The following is a 13191-nucleotide window of genomic DNA, read 5'->3' on the forward strand; positions in this document are numbered from 1 at the left end:
AAGTGAACATTAGAGGCCTATGTGTGTATCTCTGTGTCAAAAGGGCTTGTTTGATCACGTGAGTGAGCTTCAGGATTTATTTCATGCCTGCTACATGCCAGTTATTGCTAAAGGCACTGAAGTATAGTCATGAACTAAACAGACAAGAGCCCCTGCCTTTCTGAAGCTTAGATTCTAGTGAGAGGAGAAAAATAATTAAAGATGAAAAAATAAGAGAAACGTATGTTAGATGATGATAAGTGTTATAATGAAGGGGAAGAAGGAGGGAAGGGCAGTTTTAGAAGGTGATTTGAATAACGTGGTTGGAGAAGGCCTTGCAGAAGAGGTGATAATGGAGTAAAAATCCGAAGGAGGTCAAGGAATAAGAAACTCACGCAGATTTCTGAGGGTAGAGTGGTCGGGAAGAGTTAGGAGCATGTGGAAAGCCTGAAGGCAGGAGATGCTGGTCAGAATGGAAGAGCCATGAAACCTGGGCTGTTCTTTGACTCCTTGCTGTATCCGCCTGCCGAGAACAGAGCCTGCGCCTAGTAGGGGCTCGGTAACAATTTGTTGGACAAGTGGATCTTGTGAGTGTTCTCTCTAGGATTCTGCTATGGTCTTTTGTGGGTCTACTTTTTAACTCAGGGAAAGAACGCACTAGAGATGGACAGCCTCCCTGAGGTAACCTGTCATTAATTCATGGGCTAAAGAGAATGAAAGGATAGGGTGGAGACACCAGACTCTGAGCCTCAGGCTGCCACCTCGGGGCATGGATGGTAGAGGACATTATCGAGCTGAAGGATCCAGGGGCTTCTGGGGTCCATGGCGGCCATGGAGAAGTTTCAGCCTCACTTTTAGATGACTCTTTCCCATGATTGTTTTCTGGAAGCAGCACCAGCTGACTCTAGAATCGGTGAGTGTAGGGTTTTACCCTCCAAGGTTTTCACTTGTTTTCCAGATCACCTCTTTTTTGTCATTACCTGTTCCTTTCATTCTTCCTGCTGTTGGCTGGCTTCCTGTGATACAAATCTAATCACTTTCGCAATTGAAAATCCCATTGCCTACAAAGTTGATTTAGACCCTTGGGCATTCAGTCCCTCTGCAGTCTGGCCTCGCTGGCTGTAGCCACCTGGCTTCCCATTGCCCTTCTCACCTTTAGAAGGTGAACCACCTTCACTCCCTGCTGGCTGCGTGACTGCTGACTCAGCTACCATTTATAAAATGGGCCTGATACCAGATATGCCTGTTTCAGGTCTAGTATGAGAAACAGATGAAATAGTGCTATGAGAGCCCTTTGAAAGCAGAAGTGCTTTGTAGACATACATTGTTATCCCGATGATGCTTACAGTACATGCCAGCGCTGGTGCAAACTGGAGTTTCAGCAGAGGGAATAAAAGCAATTTAACAATTTGACCAGGAAGAATACAGACTGAAATGCCTAACCATAGGCATAGGTTAATGCCTAACACGTGATCAGAACTAAATATTGGGGGCTTTTTTGCATTATCATATAAATTGGTGCCAGTTCTATGTTAGTCTTTGACTCTTAGCACGTATTTCTAACAGTTGTTCAAAAACTTACCAATACAATTATACTCCAGTATAGATGTAAAAAATAAATAAATAAATAATAAAATTGCAGGGAGAAAAAAAAAAAACTTACCAGTAATCCGAAAGGATACTTTAAAGAATTGCTCTCTGTCCCCTAACCTCTGATAGTAGGAAAGTAATCATTGAAGGAAGCTAGTGTAGGTATTCATTCAAAGAAAGCTTGATACTTAAAAGGTGTCAACTGTAATTCCATGATTATACTAAAAGAAAGGCAAAAATAACTCAGTCCAGAAGCCAGAGCTAATCATTTTGGATTGTGTTCTTGTTTTTTTGTGTGCTGGCAGCTTCCAGCATACAATAATGAGTTGTTCATTTAGAGACTGCAGTGCATTTTCCCCATTGAAATTATGTAAACAGAGGGGTTGGCTGCTTCCAAGCAAGACTAGAGGTCTACATTGGCCTATATCTAAGTAAGCATTTTCCTAACCATCACCTCACAGTATTTCCATGAGAAAAGTGTCTGAGGACCCCCTTGACATAATAAGGGCACATCTGTCTTCCCTTCTGACCTCCCCCATCAGCTGCGTAACAGAGGACACCTCTGCTTGCCTATGCCCAGGCTGCTGTCTGAAGGTTCCTCAGTTCTAAGCCTCAGTCTCCCTCACTCCTTGTGGAGAAAGGGGTTATGGGCTCAAGCAATAGTGAGAGAAGCAAGGTGGGGGCTGGAGGTTTGCTAACCACTGAGGTGGTTCAGCATTTCGAGCTATCATTCTCCGAGTCACTGTGTCCAGATCACACTGAGGAGATTTTTTACAAGAAGAGACTTTAACAAATTCCCTCATCTCTGAGATTCTGATTCTGTAGGTCTGGTGTGGAGAGCTTAGGAATCAGTAATTTTTAATAACTCTCCTCATGATTCTAGAAATTGCTGAGTTATCACCATTTGCTAAATTAGGAAAGTAAGGGTTAGAGAAATTAAATTATTAAAATTAAACTACCCAGCAGTAAATGGCAGAATCAGGAGCCACATCCAGGTCTTCTGAACCTGGGTGCTGAACGTAGCCTCAGAGGGTGGTATTTGACTTTTTAAGACTTACTAAATCTGTTCTCAAAGTCCAGTTTCTCAGGAAAAAAAGAAAGAAAAAAAGGTCCAGTTTTTCAGAAATTGTTCTATGTTGGTAGATGAGTTTATTTTTACATAGGCATCTCTTGCTTTTCTAGTTTATAAATTTTTTGGAAAAAAATTAATTATATGTCATATATTTGTAGTCAGATGAAGAGGGAAACAAACATCTCTTAAAACCCTGCCTCATAGCTGTATGGCCCAGCATGCTCCAGCCCCTGTCTAGGAATTTAAATGTTAGCCTTCTCATCCTATATGCCTGGCCTCAAACTCTCTTCTCTTTATCACCCTCTTTTCTTGCACTATCAACAGTTTGAGATATAAAGAGAAGCGTCTATAAAGATTTGAAAACTGGGGAATAAGAGTACCACTCAAGTGCAGTAAACGGGAAAACCATGTCATCAGGAAAGGGTAATGATCTGGGGAGAAGAGAGCCTTGGTAGAGAGGATGCTGGGAGAATCTCATGGGAGGATCGATCATGGGTCAGGCTACAGTGAAAGGTTCAGCCTGGAATGCTGACATTCCAGGGATGAAGAGGAACTTGATTAAGCTGTTCAGATAGGCTTCATGGAGCCATTCTGCCTTGATGTTTTGAACAATGATATCTGTTTCAACATTTTTTGGAGATTGTTTCCACTGCTTTTATGTTTAGATATATTTTTATTTAATTTATTTTTAGATATATATCTTTATATCTATACTCTCTATCTATAGCTATATATTACATTTAACTCTTCACCCTGTATGGAATTTATTTTGATTTGTGCTTAACTGTTTCTTACAAATAGTTAACCAGTCATTTCAACATCAGCACCACTTACTGAATAAGATTTTCTCTCTCAACTTGTTTATACCACCCCCTCCTTTTCGTGTAAGAGGCAGTTTAAGGTTTTACTTTATTTTGCCCTTCTTATAAGAATTGATTGGTGCTTTATTGATCTCCCTAGCTTCTGGAAAGGTGAAAATTGTGGGGAAAAATGTCCTTTGTTGTACATATCTGAGAACAACTATTCACCTTCCCCTTTCTTTCTGTCATGCTATCTTGTTGATTAAAACAGGATAACTGTTATTGACATCTTAACGAGTGCCCTGGAAAATGCATTTCTACTGGTTATTTCCTGTCTCAGGACTTACAACACAGTGTGAGATTTTCTAACCTTCCCAGCTGCCAGAATGCACTGAAATATGAGTGTTGTTTGGCATTTTCAAAGAATCTGGGCGAATTGGAGAAATTTTCCCACTAGGTGTTTAGCTATGCCTTTATCTGTGTACAACTTACACTTCCTCTGAGAAGGGTGGGGTCACATTCTTCTTGGAGAATCTGGTCAAAGTTACGACCCCTCTCTTCCTCAGAAAACAACGTGTGTACGTATGCTGTTTACCACAGTTTCCAGGCATTACAGATTTGCGACCCTCACTTTTCTAAGGAGCAAATCCAGCTTCTTTTGGTGTGAGATGCGAGTAGCTCAGCTCTCACCTTTTGCAGAGTTCTCATCCACCTCAGGAGAGGAACATTTGGCTCTTCCTTTTCTTAGAAGAGACTGTCATATGTGTGTGTAATTTTCAGAGTGACTTCAACTCCTGTTTCAAAATGGGGTGAGTGAATAGGTGGGAGGGTTGTAGATGGATAGAAATGATAGTTTCTAAACCTTTCTTTCTGAATATGTTTTGGTAAATCATGGTTTTAGCTCTGTTGGAACCATTAATGAATACTCGCTTTTTCCAGCCTCGGACCAGAGGGGTGATCTCCTTTAGTTGATAGCCTTTCATTATATTAAGTCAGAAGCAATCCTCCTCTTTGCCTTCCAAGCTAAGTATCTCTGAGCACGGATCCACAGCTAGAGCAAAGGCAGGAGAATGTAGTTGTGAAAGTACAGACTTGGGAGTCAGACCACCTAGGTTTGAGTGCATTCCCTGTACTTGCTGGCTGGGCGTCTTAGAGCAAATCACTTAATTCTCTGAGTCCCAGTTTCCTCACGAGTAACAAGGCAATGGTAATAGTACCCACCTTAGAGATGTTCTGAGAGGATTAAATGAGTTGATGTTTGTAAAGCATTTAGAGCAGCATCTGGCACGTAGTAAGCACTAAGTGCTTGACAAATAAAGGTTCTCAACTGCGATCATTCAGTCATAAGCAGTTGTGATTGTTACTAATAATGAAGTGAAAATCTTGACACTGTTTTTTTTAATAAATTGGAGAAGGTTGAAGTGTATCGCCAAAGTAAATCTTGATGTCACTGTGATGTGTATTCCTTATATAGTTTATTACTGATTCCTCAGATTTTCCAAAACAATGTACCTAGAAGTGTCTCCATGCCAGGCATTACCCTGAGTGCTTTACGTGAGCCTTATTTAGCTCTCACGACCACACTGTGGAAGTAGGCACTATTTGGGCCCCATCGTGTGGAAGAGAAAACTGACTGACCTAGGGATGGGGTAACTTTCCAGGTCACACAGCCAGTAAGCGGCGGTGCTGGGAGCCACACCGCAGCAAGCCTGACTCCAGATCTCCCTACTCAGAACCTTATACTGCCTGGGAAGACGAGGGGAATGCTAGTGCTAAAAATGTTAGGGAACACACTGCCTGTTTTCTTCTTGTCTACTCAGTAATGATGGGACACCCGTAGAAGAGTTCACCAGCCATTGATGGGGAAAGGTCATGAAGGGCCGTTGTACCGTCATTAGTGATAATTGCACTTTGAGTATGAGAGGGAATGTTTTGTGATAGGGGTGTTCCTGCACCTTTAAAGAGAGCAATACACCTTGTATATCACCTCAACTACTTCAAAGGTTGTTGCAAGGTGAAATGAGTTAATCCATGAAAAGCATTCTGTACACGACTGGCACACAGCAGGTGCTCAATAAGTGTTAGCTGCAGTTACTGTTATTGTGCCTGTGGTGGATCCTCAACGGGCTTCGTCACGAGTCTAACCTAGTTCCCGGAATTTTCAGAGGAGAGACTCAGTCACTTAACTGGTTCATGGTGGAACCAAACCTTCCCTCCAATCTAGCTTTCTCTGAGCCTGATGGCTTCATTTGGTAAGCCAGATCACCTTCCCCCACAGTCCCCCCAGTTGCTGCAGACATTTCACAGGCCCCCCTTAGTCTGGGAGCTAGATGTTGGTTTATCCCCTGAAATAAGTTCTACAGTGGATTTTCCTGGTGCAACTTGGGAACATCCAAGCAGGAATTCAGTCTCAATGGTGATCTGAACTGTTTTACAAAGACACTTCATTTGAAGCTCACCTAGCACAGTGCTTGGTGCAATTTCAAAATTTGTAAGTTTTCTTCCCCACACCCTCCCCTTCTTTTCTGAGGTCTGGATGCTACTAATGTGTTAATGAATATAAAAACAGGTCTTTAAAAATTTGTTTACTCTCCTAGAGTATATAGTGTGACTACTTGAAGGTATCTATTTTCCTGTACACATATTCAAGTTAAATTCACAGTTTCCCTACTTTGAAAAACAGTTTTCTTGGAAATAAAATGTCTAGACAGACTTTGAAACTGAAAAACTGCAGCTTTGCCTCAGGTATTTTTGCTTGAAAACTGATACTTTCATGAATACTTGATTTTTAAAACTTACACAAGATGAATGCCATTTCATTTGGTGTTTTAGTCCTTATGAATAGTGATACAGTTTTGGTTTTTAGAGAAAGTAAAACTTTTTCCCATTGGTGAAAATTAATTTTCATGACTTTAATCTCTACTTTTGTATTGTTTGTTTAAATCTCTTATCAAATTCAATGGCAGAATTCCAAAAGTGTTTCCCTTCCTACTTTTTTTTGTCACCTTCAGTCTGCTAAAGGCCTTACATATTCATTATTCAAGAACAAATGTGTTGCAGGAATTTTAGCAATGACTGCTTATCAGTGTTTTTTTAAGGATGGTCTAGTGAGTTAAGACGGCCAGATGCTTTAGGTTAATAGTGATAAGTGCTTTTGGAGTCTAATTAAGAGGCCATCTAATTTGTGAATTTGAATCAGGGTTCTGTTATGATTTTGATGTATAATTGTGGACATGTAATTTGGAGCTTCCCTGATTCCTTAGCTACAAAGTTATGATGTCAGTAAAAGAAATTTGTGAATGAGAAGTTAAATGAGAATATTGTTTAATTTGTAACTATTATGAAAATAATTACTATTTATTTGATGGATGATGTTGATAGAAACAATAACAATATACTGAGGGCTTCCTCTGCTCCAAACCCTAAGCTAAGTCCTTGTTACGCTATTTCATTTCATTTCATCTCTCTCTCTCTTTTTTTTTTTTTTATGGTAAAGGAAAAACTGTTTTGCTGAAATCAGCAGTTAGTAAATTGCAGAACTAAGATACAGATCTTAGGCTCTCTGACTCCCAGCCCAGATTCTGAACCACTCATTTCTACAGCTTCTTAACTAGCACATTCTGTCCTGTAAGCTGGGCTACCTTACATAGTATTTTCAATGGGTTAACCCACACCATGACTCCATGAAGGAGGTAGACATGCATTAGCTCCATTTTACAAACAAGGAAACTGACATTTAGGAAGACTAAAGGACTATTCCAAGGTTTCGCAATTGGCACAACTATTATCCTTCTGTATATAATAAATAAAGGGTTTTCTTATGTGCTCTTTTAGTGCCATTTTGGGACTGTGAAATTGTTTGAAATTTCATTAGAAATCTCTATCATATGATTTCAACCTACTGTGTGTATCATGTGGTCCTGTGATGACTCACAGAATCCCTTAAATGACTTTTTTCTCTCCCTTCAAACAAAATTTCAGCAGTACCACTGCAAAATACCAGTGTAAAATGTCATAAAACAGGTTATTCCAGCCAAGAATCTGAGGTGAGGACAGCTTTAAGTTGTTCAGTCACATTAAAATCAAATCAGTGATGGGAATGCTGGCAGCTATTCAGAAAAGATGTCTCTGTAGCACATTAAAAATTTTATGCCCTAGTAAGGATGATCAAGAACATGGGCATATTCATATCTGTGGCCACAAAAAAGAAAAGGGGACCAATTTCGTCACAGTGTCAGTGCCAAGCAGCACATGACTCTCCTTGGAATAAATATGCATTTCTTAACTTTTCCAAGGATTTTTAATTCAGTTTATTTATCATAAACATTTTCCCAGTTTAGAAAACATAAAATTTATTAAATAGTTGTAATTTTAAATATTCAAGGACTTGAAGCATTTGTGACATTGTTACTTAAATGGGTACAAGAAATTTTATTGCAAGAAACTGTATACTGATCCCTGTAGCTGACTTGTCATGTTTAGTATTTTCCTTTTTGCCTGCACAAGAAGAATAGCTTCTGTAATGTGAATTTAAATGATATATCAATCTAATAAATGTGGTTGGCTTAGCAAGTGATAAGCATAACTAATTCAATTTAAATGCCTCTTATATAAAAATAATGAACCAATACATTAAAGATTAAAAATGTTAATGCAATTAGCAAAAATTAGTATTCAACGAAGAAGGATGTTTCAGTTTTAAGATGGATGATATATCATTCAATGACAAGATAAGGACCAAATTCAGGTATACTTTATTCAGTTGATGGATTTATTAAAAATAAAATAAAATGCTTTATCTGAAGAAACTTTGATAAAACGGTATGTAATATGTGGACAAAAGATAACCCACGTCCTCAGGAACTATGGAGGAAACCAAGGCTTGAGTGACTTAACAGGGACTCTTAGAACATAATATCACCTGACTCCTTGTGGGATGGAGTGTAGCTGGGGGGGGTGGGCACAGTGAGCATGGAACCTGAATGGAAATGGATTTGCCTGAATTCACTTTTCAATAAAATGAGCATTTGTGGTTTGGGGACACTGACATCAAGAGTATGCAATAGTGTCAGTATTTACCTTCATGTCACCGTGGCGTGTTGGCGCTCTGCTCATTTGCAGGTGGATGGCAAGCATTCCAACGAGGCAGCCTTGATCCTCCACAGGAGGGGGTTTGATTGCTGCTTCTCTAGCAGAGACACGGGGCTGCTTTGTTCCACTACCCAGGGAAAGGTGAGATGAAAGCTTATTTTTGCTTGTTGAGTTAGTGTGCTTTGAAATCCTTACTTTCTGCAGATAATCTTGACAATGAGATGTTTCATTGCCTCTTTGCTGACTCATTCCCCTCAACTTCAAATTAGTTCAAGTTTCCCTATCTTAAGAAAGCCCTTTCTCAACGTTCAGTCTCTTCTCCTTGTCACCATCAAAATGCATAGGCAAACATGTACACGTTTGAAGACAGTGCCCTCATCGATTCTTAGGCCTTCCATTTCCAACCTGCATAGCACCTTCTTCCTGCCCACCCCCCCATTTCCACCTCTCTCGGACATGCTCATGTATGATCCAGTTCAGCGATGGCAAACCCAAGTCCTACAGGGGCCAAGGCAAGTTTTACAGTAACTGAAGTGGGGTGCTGGCTTGCAGTATGGGAAGAGAGGGAGCAATGAGACTGTGGCCAGCGGGATAACTCAACCAAAGACCCCAGGGCAGCTGTACTTAGCTCCAGTCAGTTGTTTCCCCAGGGGAAAGATGCAGGGCTAGATCTTCTGATTAAGCAAGATTTGCATATGAGTCCACACTCTGCAGACCAAACGGATCCTCAGGCTGACCACTGCTTGGTGGCTGCGCATTTCTGACTTCTCTTCAAGTCGGTCTTGCTGACAGTTCTCATCAGAGAACTCTCCTTGGAAGCGAATGAACCTCCAGTCTTATGCCTGTGGCTCTGAGCTAGCTGTAACTACAAGAAGGTGCTTGGGCTGATTCTAGCACACTGGCGGGTCTCCTCCACCAAGTCAGCTCAGGGGACCCAGCTCTTCTCCAAAACCTAATAGACATGGTGTAGACCAGACTCAAGTGGTTCAGTTCCAGCCCTACAAAATTAGTATGTGCATAGGATCCAAAAAGAAAAGAAAATATAGTAGGGGGGCCTAAATCTGCTTAGATAGATAAGCTTCTGCATTTCTGTTGCCTCACCCTGTATGTGGTTGGTGCTAAGAAAGCACTGATATCTTTGTTTCATTACATTTGCACTCTCCCTTATTAGTGATGATCTGAGAATACTTGCTTGTGAACATTTGTACTCAAACATTAAGGCATTGAGTCTTTAGGGGGGTATACGATCCAGAGAGACATATTAGAATAACCTGCCAGAAGTGAGGACAATATTTTCCAAACAACCTCCCCACCCTATAAATGGGACTCACTGACATGATGGGCCTTCCTTGTGGCAGCCTGTGTCCTATCTCCCGGCTCTTTGGGCACAGGGAAGATGGTGGAGGAGCACTGCTGTTAGGGGTAAGTATTGACTGAAAGAGGATATAGATGTGTTTAAAGCTTCTTGGCCTATAGATGTCCTATCTTTTATTGAAAAAATGGCCCCTGCACCTGATGTGTTCTCAAGCAACAGAAAAGGAATCCAGAGCCCATCATCCTCTCCCGTTACAGTTTCCTGTGTCTCCCTCCAGGGTTAGTCTCCATGTTCAAGTATGTAGAGGTGGATTTAATCTCCCTCCCCTTCCCCTTCTTTTTCATTAAAAGGGAACTTCAAACATACTTTTCACTTTTTCTCCCACTTAATATATAGATGCGCTACTAATCTTTCTTCGAAGTTGTTCTAAACATGCAATTTTTTTATCATTTACTTTCTAGATATTGGTACAGAAACTTTTTAACAAGTTTACTGTTGTAAGTCTCATACCTTCATCATTATCCTTGATGCATTCACCTCCAGACGCCCGAAATATAAGTGAGATCAACTTGAGTCCCATGGAAATCAGCACATTCCGAATCCAGTTGAGGTGAACCTGGCTTTCAGATTTGGATTGGGAAGCATTGGCTTTTATACACTTCTTGGTTTGACGTGCAATAAAGAAGCACATTATTTTAGCTTCTGGCTACTGTGAGGACATGAAATCTGTGATTTTTTTTTTTTAAACCAGTACAGTAAGAGAGGAAAAAAAAAAAGCCATGCTATAAACTTTTTTTTTTTTAAAGTTCCTTCCATGAACTACCATCATCTGTATGAATTGATGAACAAACAAAGAAATGTCTAAAGACAACCTCTCAACAGATTGTATCTCAGGTTAAATGTTAACTAATTATATCTGTGTTGGGGGTTGTGAAGAGATTGTTGTAAGTATTCATGTTGCTGACCCTTTGTTAGTCTTACAAAAATACCCATTTTTACCAAAATGGAATAAAAAGCTGGTGGGTAATAGCTAATGGCCAAAATGGTTGCAATCATTCATACATGTTAGAAAATTTTTATGTGTTGAAATATGTGGAAAAGTGCAATCCATCAACCCTTATACATAGTTGACTATGTGTTTTTCTACCACTTGTACCACTTGACCCCTCCCCTCCTACCCTTTGTAAGTATTTCCAGAAATATCAGACCTTGAATCATTCAGTAGTAGACAAAGAGGCATATTTTCATTACTTGACCGTGTGGGATAGGTGCAATTTATTCCATTGTCACTAAAATAGAAGAAGCAATTCCATAGGTACCATGATCTCTTTTAGGTACCACAAGGTGTCTTTTTACACAGCTCATTTGAATACAGATGTTCTGAGAAGGGGTTTTCTATTTTAAAATTATCGTATCAGAATAAATGTGCCTTATTTTTTTATAAGTCTTGTTAAATCTTTTGGTGTCCATATTACGGTTGGGGGAAGGGAAGAGGCTGGGGGGAGGTGGAGGGGTGGGTACTTTCTATGACACATAAATTGTATAATTTTTGCCTGACAATGCTGGCCACGTTCTGATCTGTTTCATTAAATTTGTGGTGATGTTACTTTAAACATTTTGACTATTTGAATGTACTGAGATGTCAGAAAACAAAAGAAGGAAGAAAAATATTGTTAAGTAAAATATGCTGCTGCCAAGGAGACTGCAACGTGAAGCAAGGATTTTGTAACATGCAGAATCCCCATGCTGTTTCCATTTCACAGGAGTTCACCATTTTGAAGAGAGAATGCTTTAAAATAGACCCTGTTTTGAAACCCACTTACATGTAGCTCATCATAATTTATCTTATTAAAGAGTATGTTTGTTCAATGAATTCCAGACTTTTGTATGTGCTAACCTCAAAGTGAAGCTCTAAACCTATGTGCCATTACAGTACTTTTGATAAAATTTATTTGGGATCATCGTGAACTTGACATTAAAATAAAAGCAACATTAGCAACATTTAGAAGATTCAGTTTTAGCATAGAAAAGATTCTTGACTATGTGCACTTCTGAAAATTCTCTTGGTGTTAACTAATAGATTTAGTATTATCTGACTTTAAACTTCCATTATACCTCCTGCCATTCCAACATCTTCGTATAGAAATAACACACAATTTCTATTTTATCATGTAGTCTGATTATCATCTGGATTTTCAGTCAAGATGCAGCTCCTAAGATTATTGTTATGTTAAATTCATAAACTTCTTTCTCCTTTAATTATTAAGGAAACAATACTAGTGTTGATCAAGATATTACAAGGGAGTAATTTCATGCAATAAACATGTACTGTAAGTTTCCTTCCTCATTTTGGGGGGATAAACAACTTAAGAAAAAAAGCTTCCTTTTTGTGGACATCTACAGATGTTAGGATTACCAGAAGCAAATCCCAGGAATGAGATCCGTATTTTCGTTGCATCTTAAATGTAAAACCTTCCTATAGGAGTTCACTGTGTTCTGTGGTTTAAGTGGGTGTGCTTAATTGTTCTGGAATTTCTGATCAATTGAAATAAAAAAAATCTTGATGCAATAATAGTGGTTTTGCCACTCCCAGTTGTTTGAGGTGGATCTGTCCCGTGTTTGGTTGGGGTCTTATTCAGTGTGTGTTGCCACCAGCTGCTCACAGGTAAAGCAGAAATTCTCTTTTACCAGCAAGTTTCTGCTTTTTATTTTTAGAATAAATCATCAGGGAAATGAAGAGAGGATGCTTTTGCTTTGGGTTGTGGTCAAGAACTGATTAAGTAATTTAGTGTCCCTGGCACACACTAAAAATCAGACACTTCAGTTGTGATCTCAGTGGCATATTTGTTTGCTTATGTTTTATTACATTTATTATTACAGATAGTAGTTCATTACTTTCTCTTATTTTTTTTTTCTGAAAATTTAATTTGCGGTTATAACTACAGTGTTTGAGAACTCAGCATCCTTGTTTTCTACAAATACTGATTAAAACAAAATGCTGTAAAATGTAAAATGTTGTAATTACCTTCCCATGTCTTTGTTGTATTTGTGCTGAAATGTTTTCACATTCCTTTGTCTGGAAGAAATTCTTTGCTTTCATTTTGATTATGTTGCTTACCTTGAAATCAATAGGTTTTGATATTTTCTCTTGGAAGATTTTATATCTTTTTGGGAATATGTAATATATCTAATAAAAGATAAATATTATCATGTACATGGTCCTCTAGAGTAGTTCTTAAGTCCTATTTTGTAAACAAGATATATTAAAACATTTTGAGGGGTAGGGTGGAGGGGTGAGGGCTTGTTCTTCCATTATGAATGAATCGCCCCTTCTTCAGTCCAGT

General features: G+C 39.2%; 1 protein-coding gene across 2 annotated transcripts in view; it reads left to right on the plus strand.

The window, feature by feature from the left end:
* Positions 1-11314, plus strand: part of MAN2A1 (mannosidase alpha class 2A member 1) — a 165242-nt gene extending 153928 nt beyond the window's left edge. Inside the window, exons 21-22 of one of the 2 annotated variants that reach the window (XM_061188043.1) lie at positions 8563-8673; positions 10309-11314. In XM_061188043.1, coding sequence (XP_061044026.1) covers positions 8563-8673; positions 10309-10461 — 264 coding nt within the window. In that variant the 3' untranslated portion in view covers positions 10462-11314. The remainder of the gene's footprint in view (positions 1-8562; positions 8674-10308) is intronic. The other variant, XM_061188044.1, reaches the window with a different exon arrangement.
* The last annotated feature ends 1877 nt before the right edge of the window (positions 11315-13191 follow it).

The sequence above is a fragment of the Eubalaena glacialis genome, chromosome 4, assembly GCF_028564815.1.
Source record: "Eubalaena glacialis isolate mEubGla1 chromosome 4, mEubGla1.1.hap2.+ XY, whole genome shotgun sequence".
Classification (NCBI taxonomy): domain Eukaryota; kingdom Metazoa; phylum Chordata; class Mammalia; order Artiodactyla; family Balaenidae; genus Eubalaena; species Eubalaena glacialis.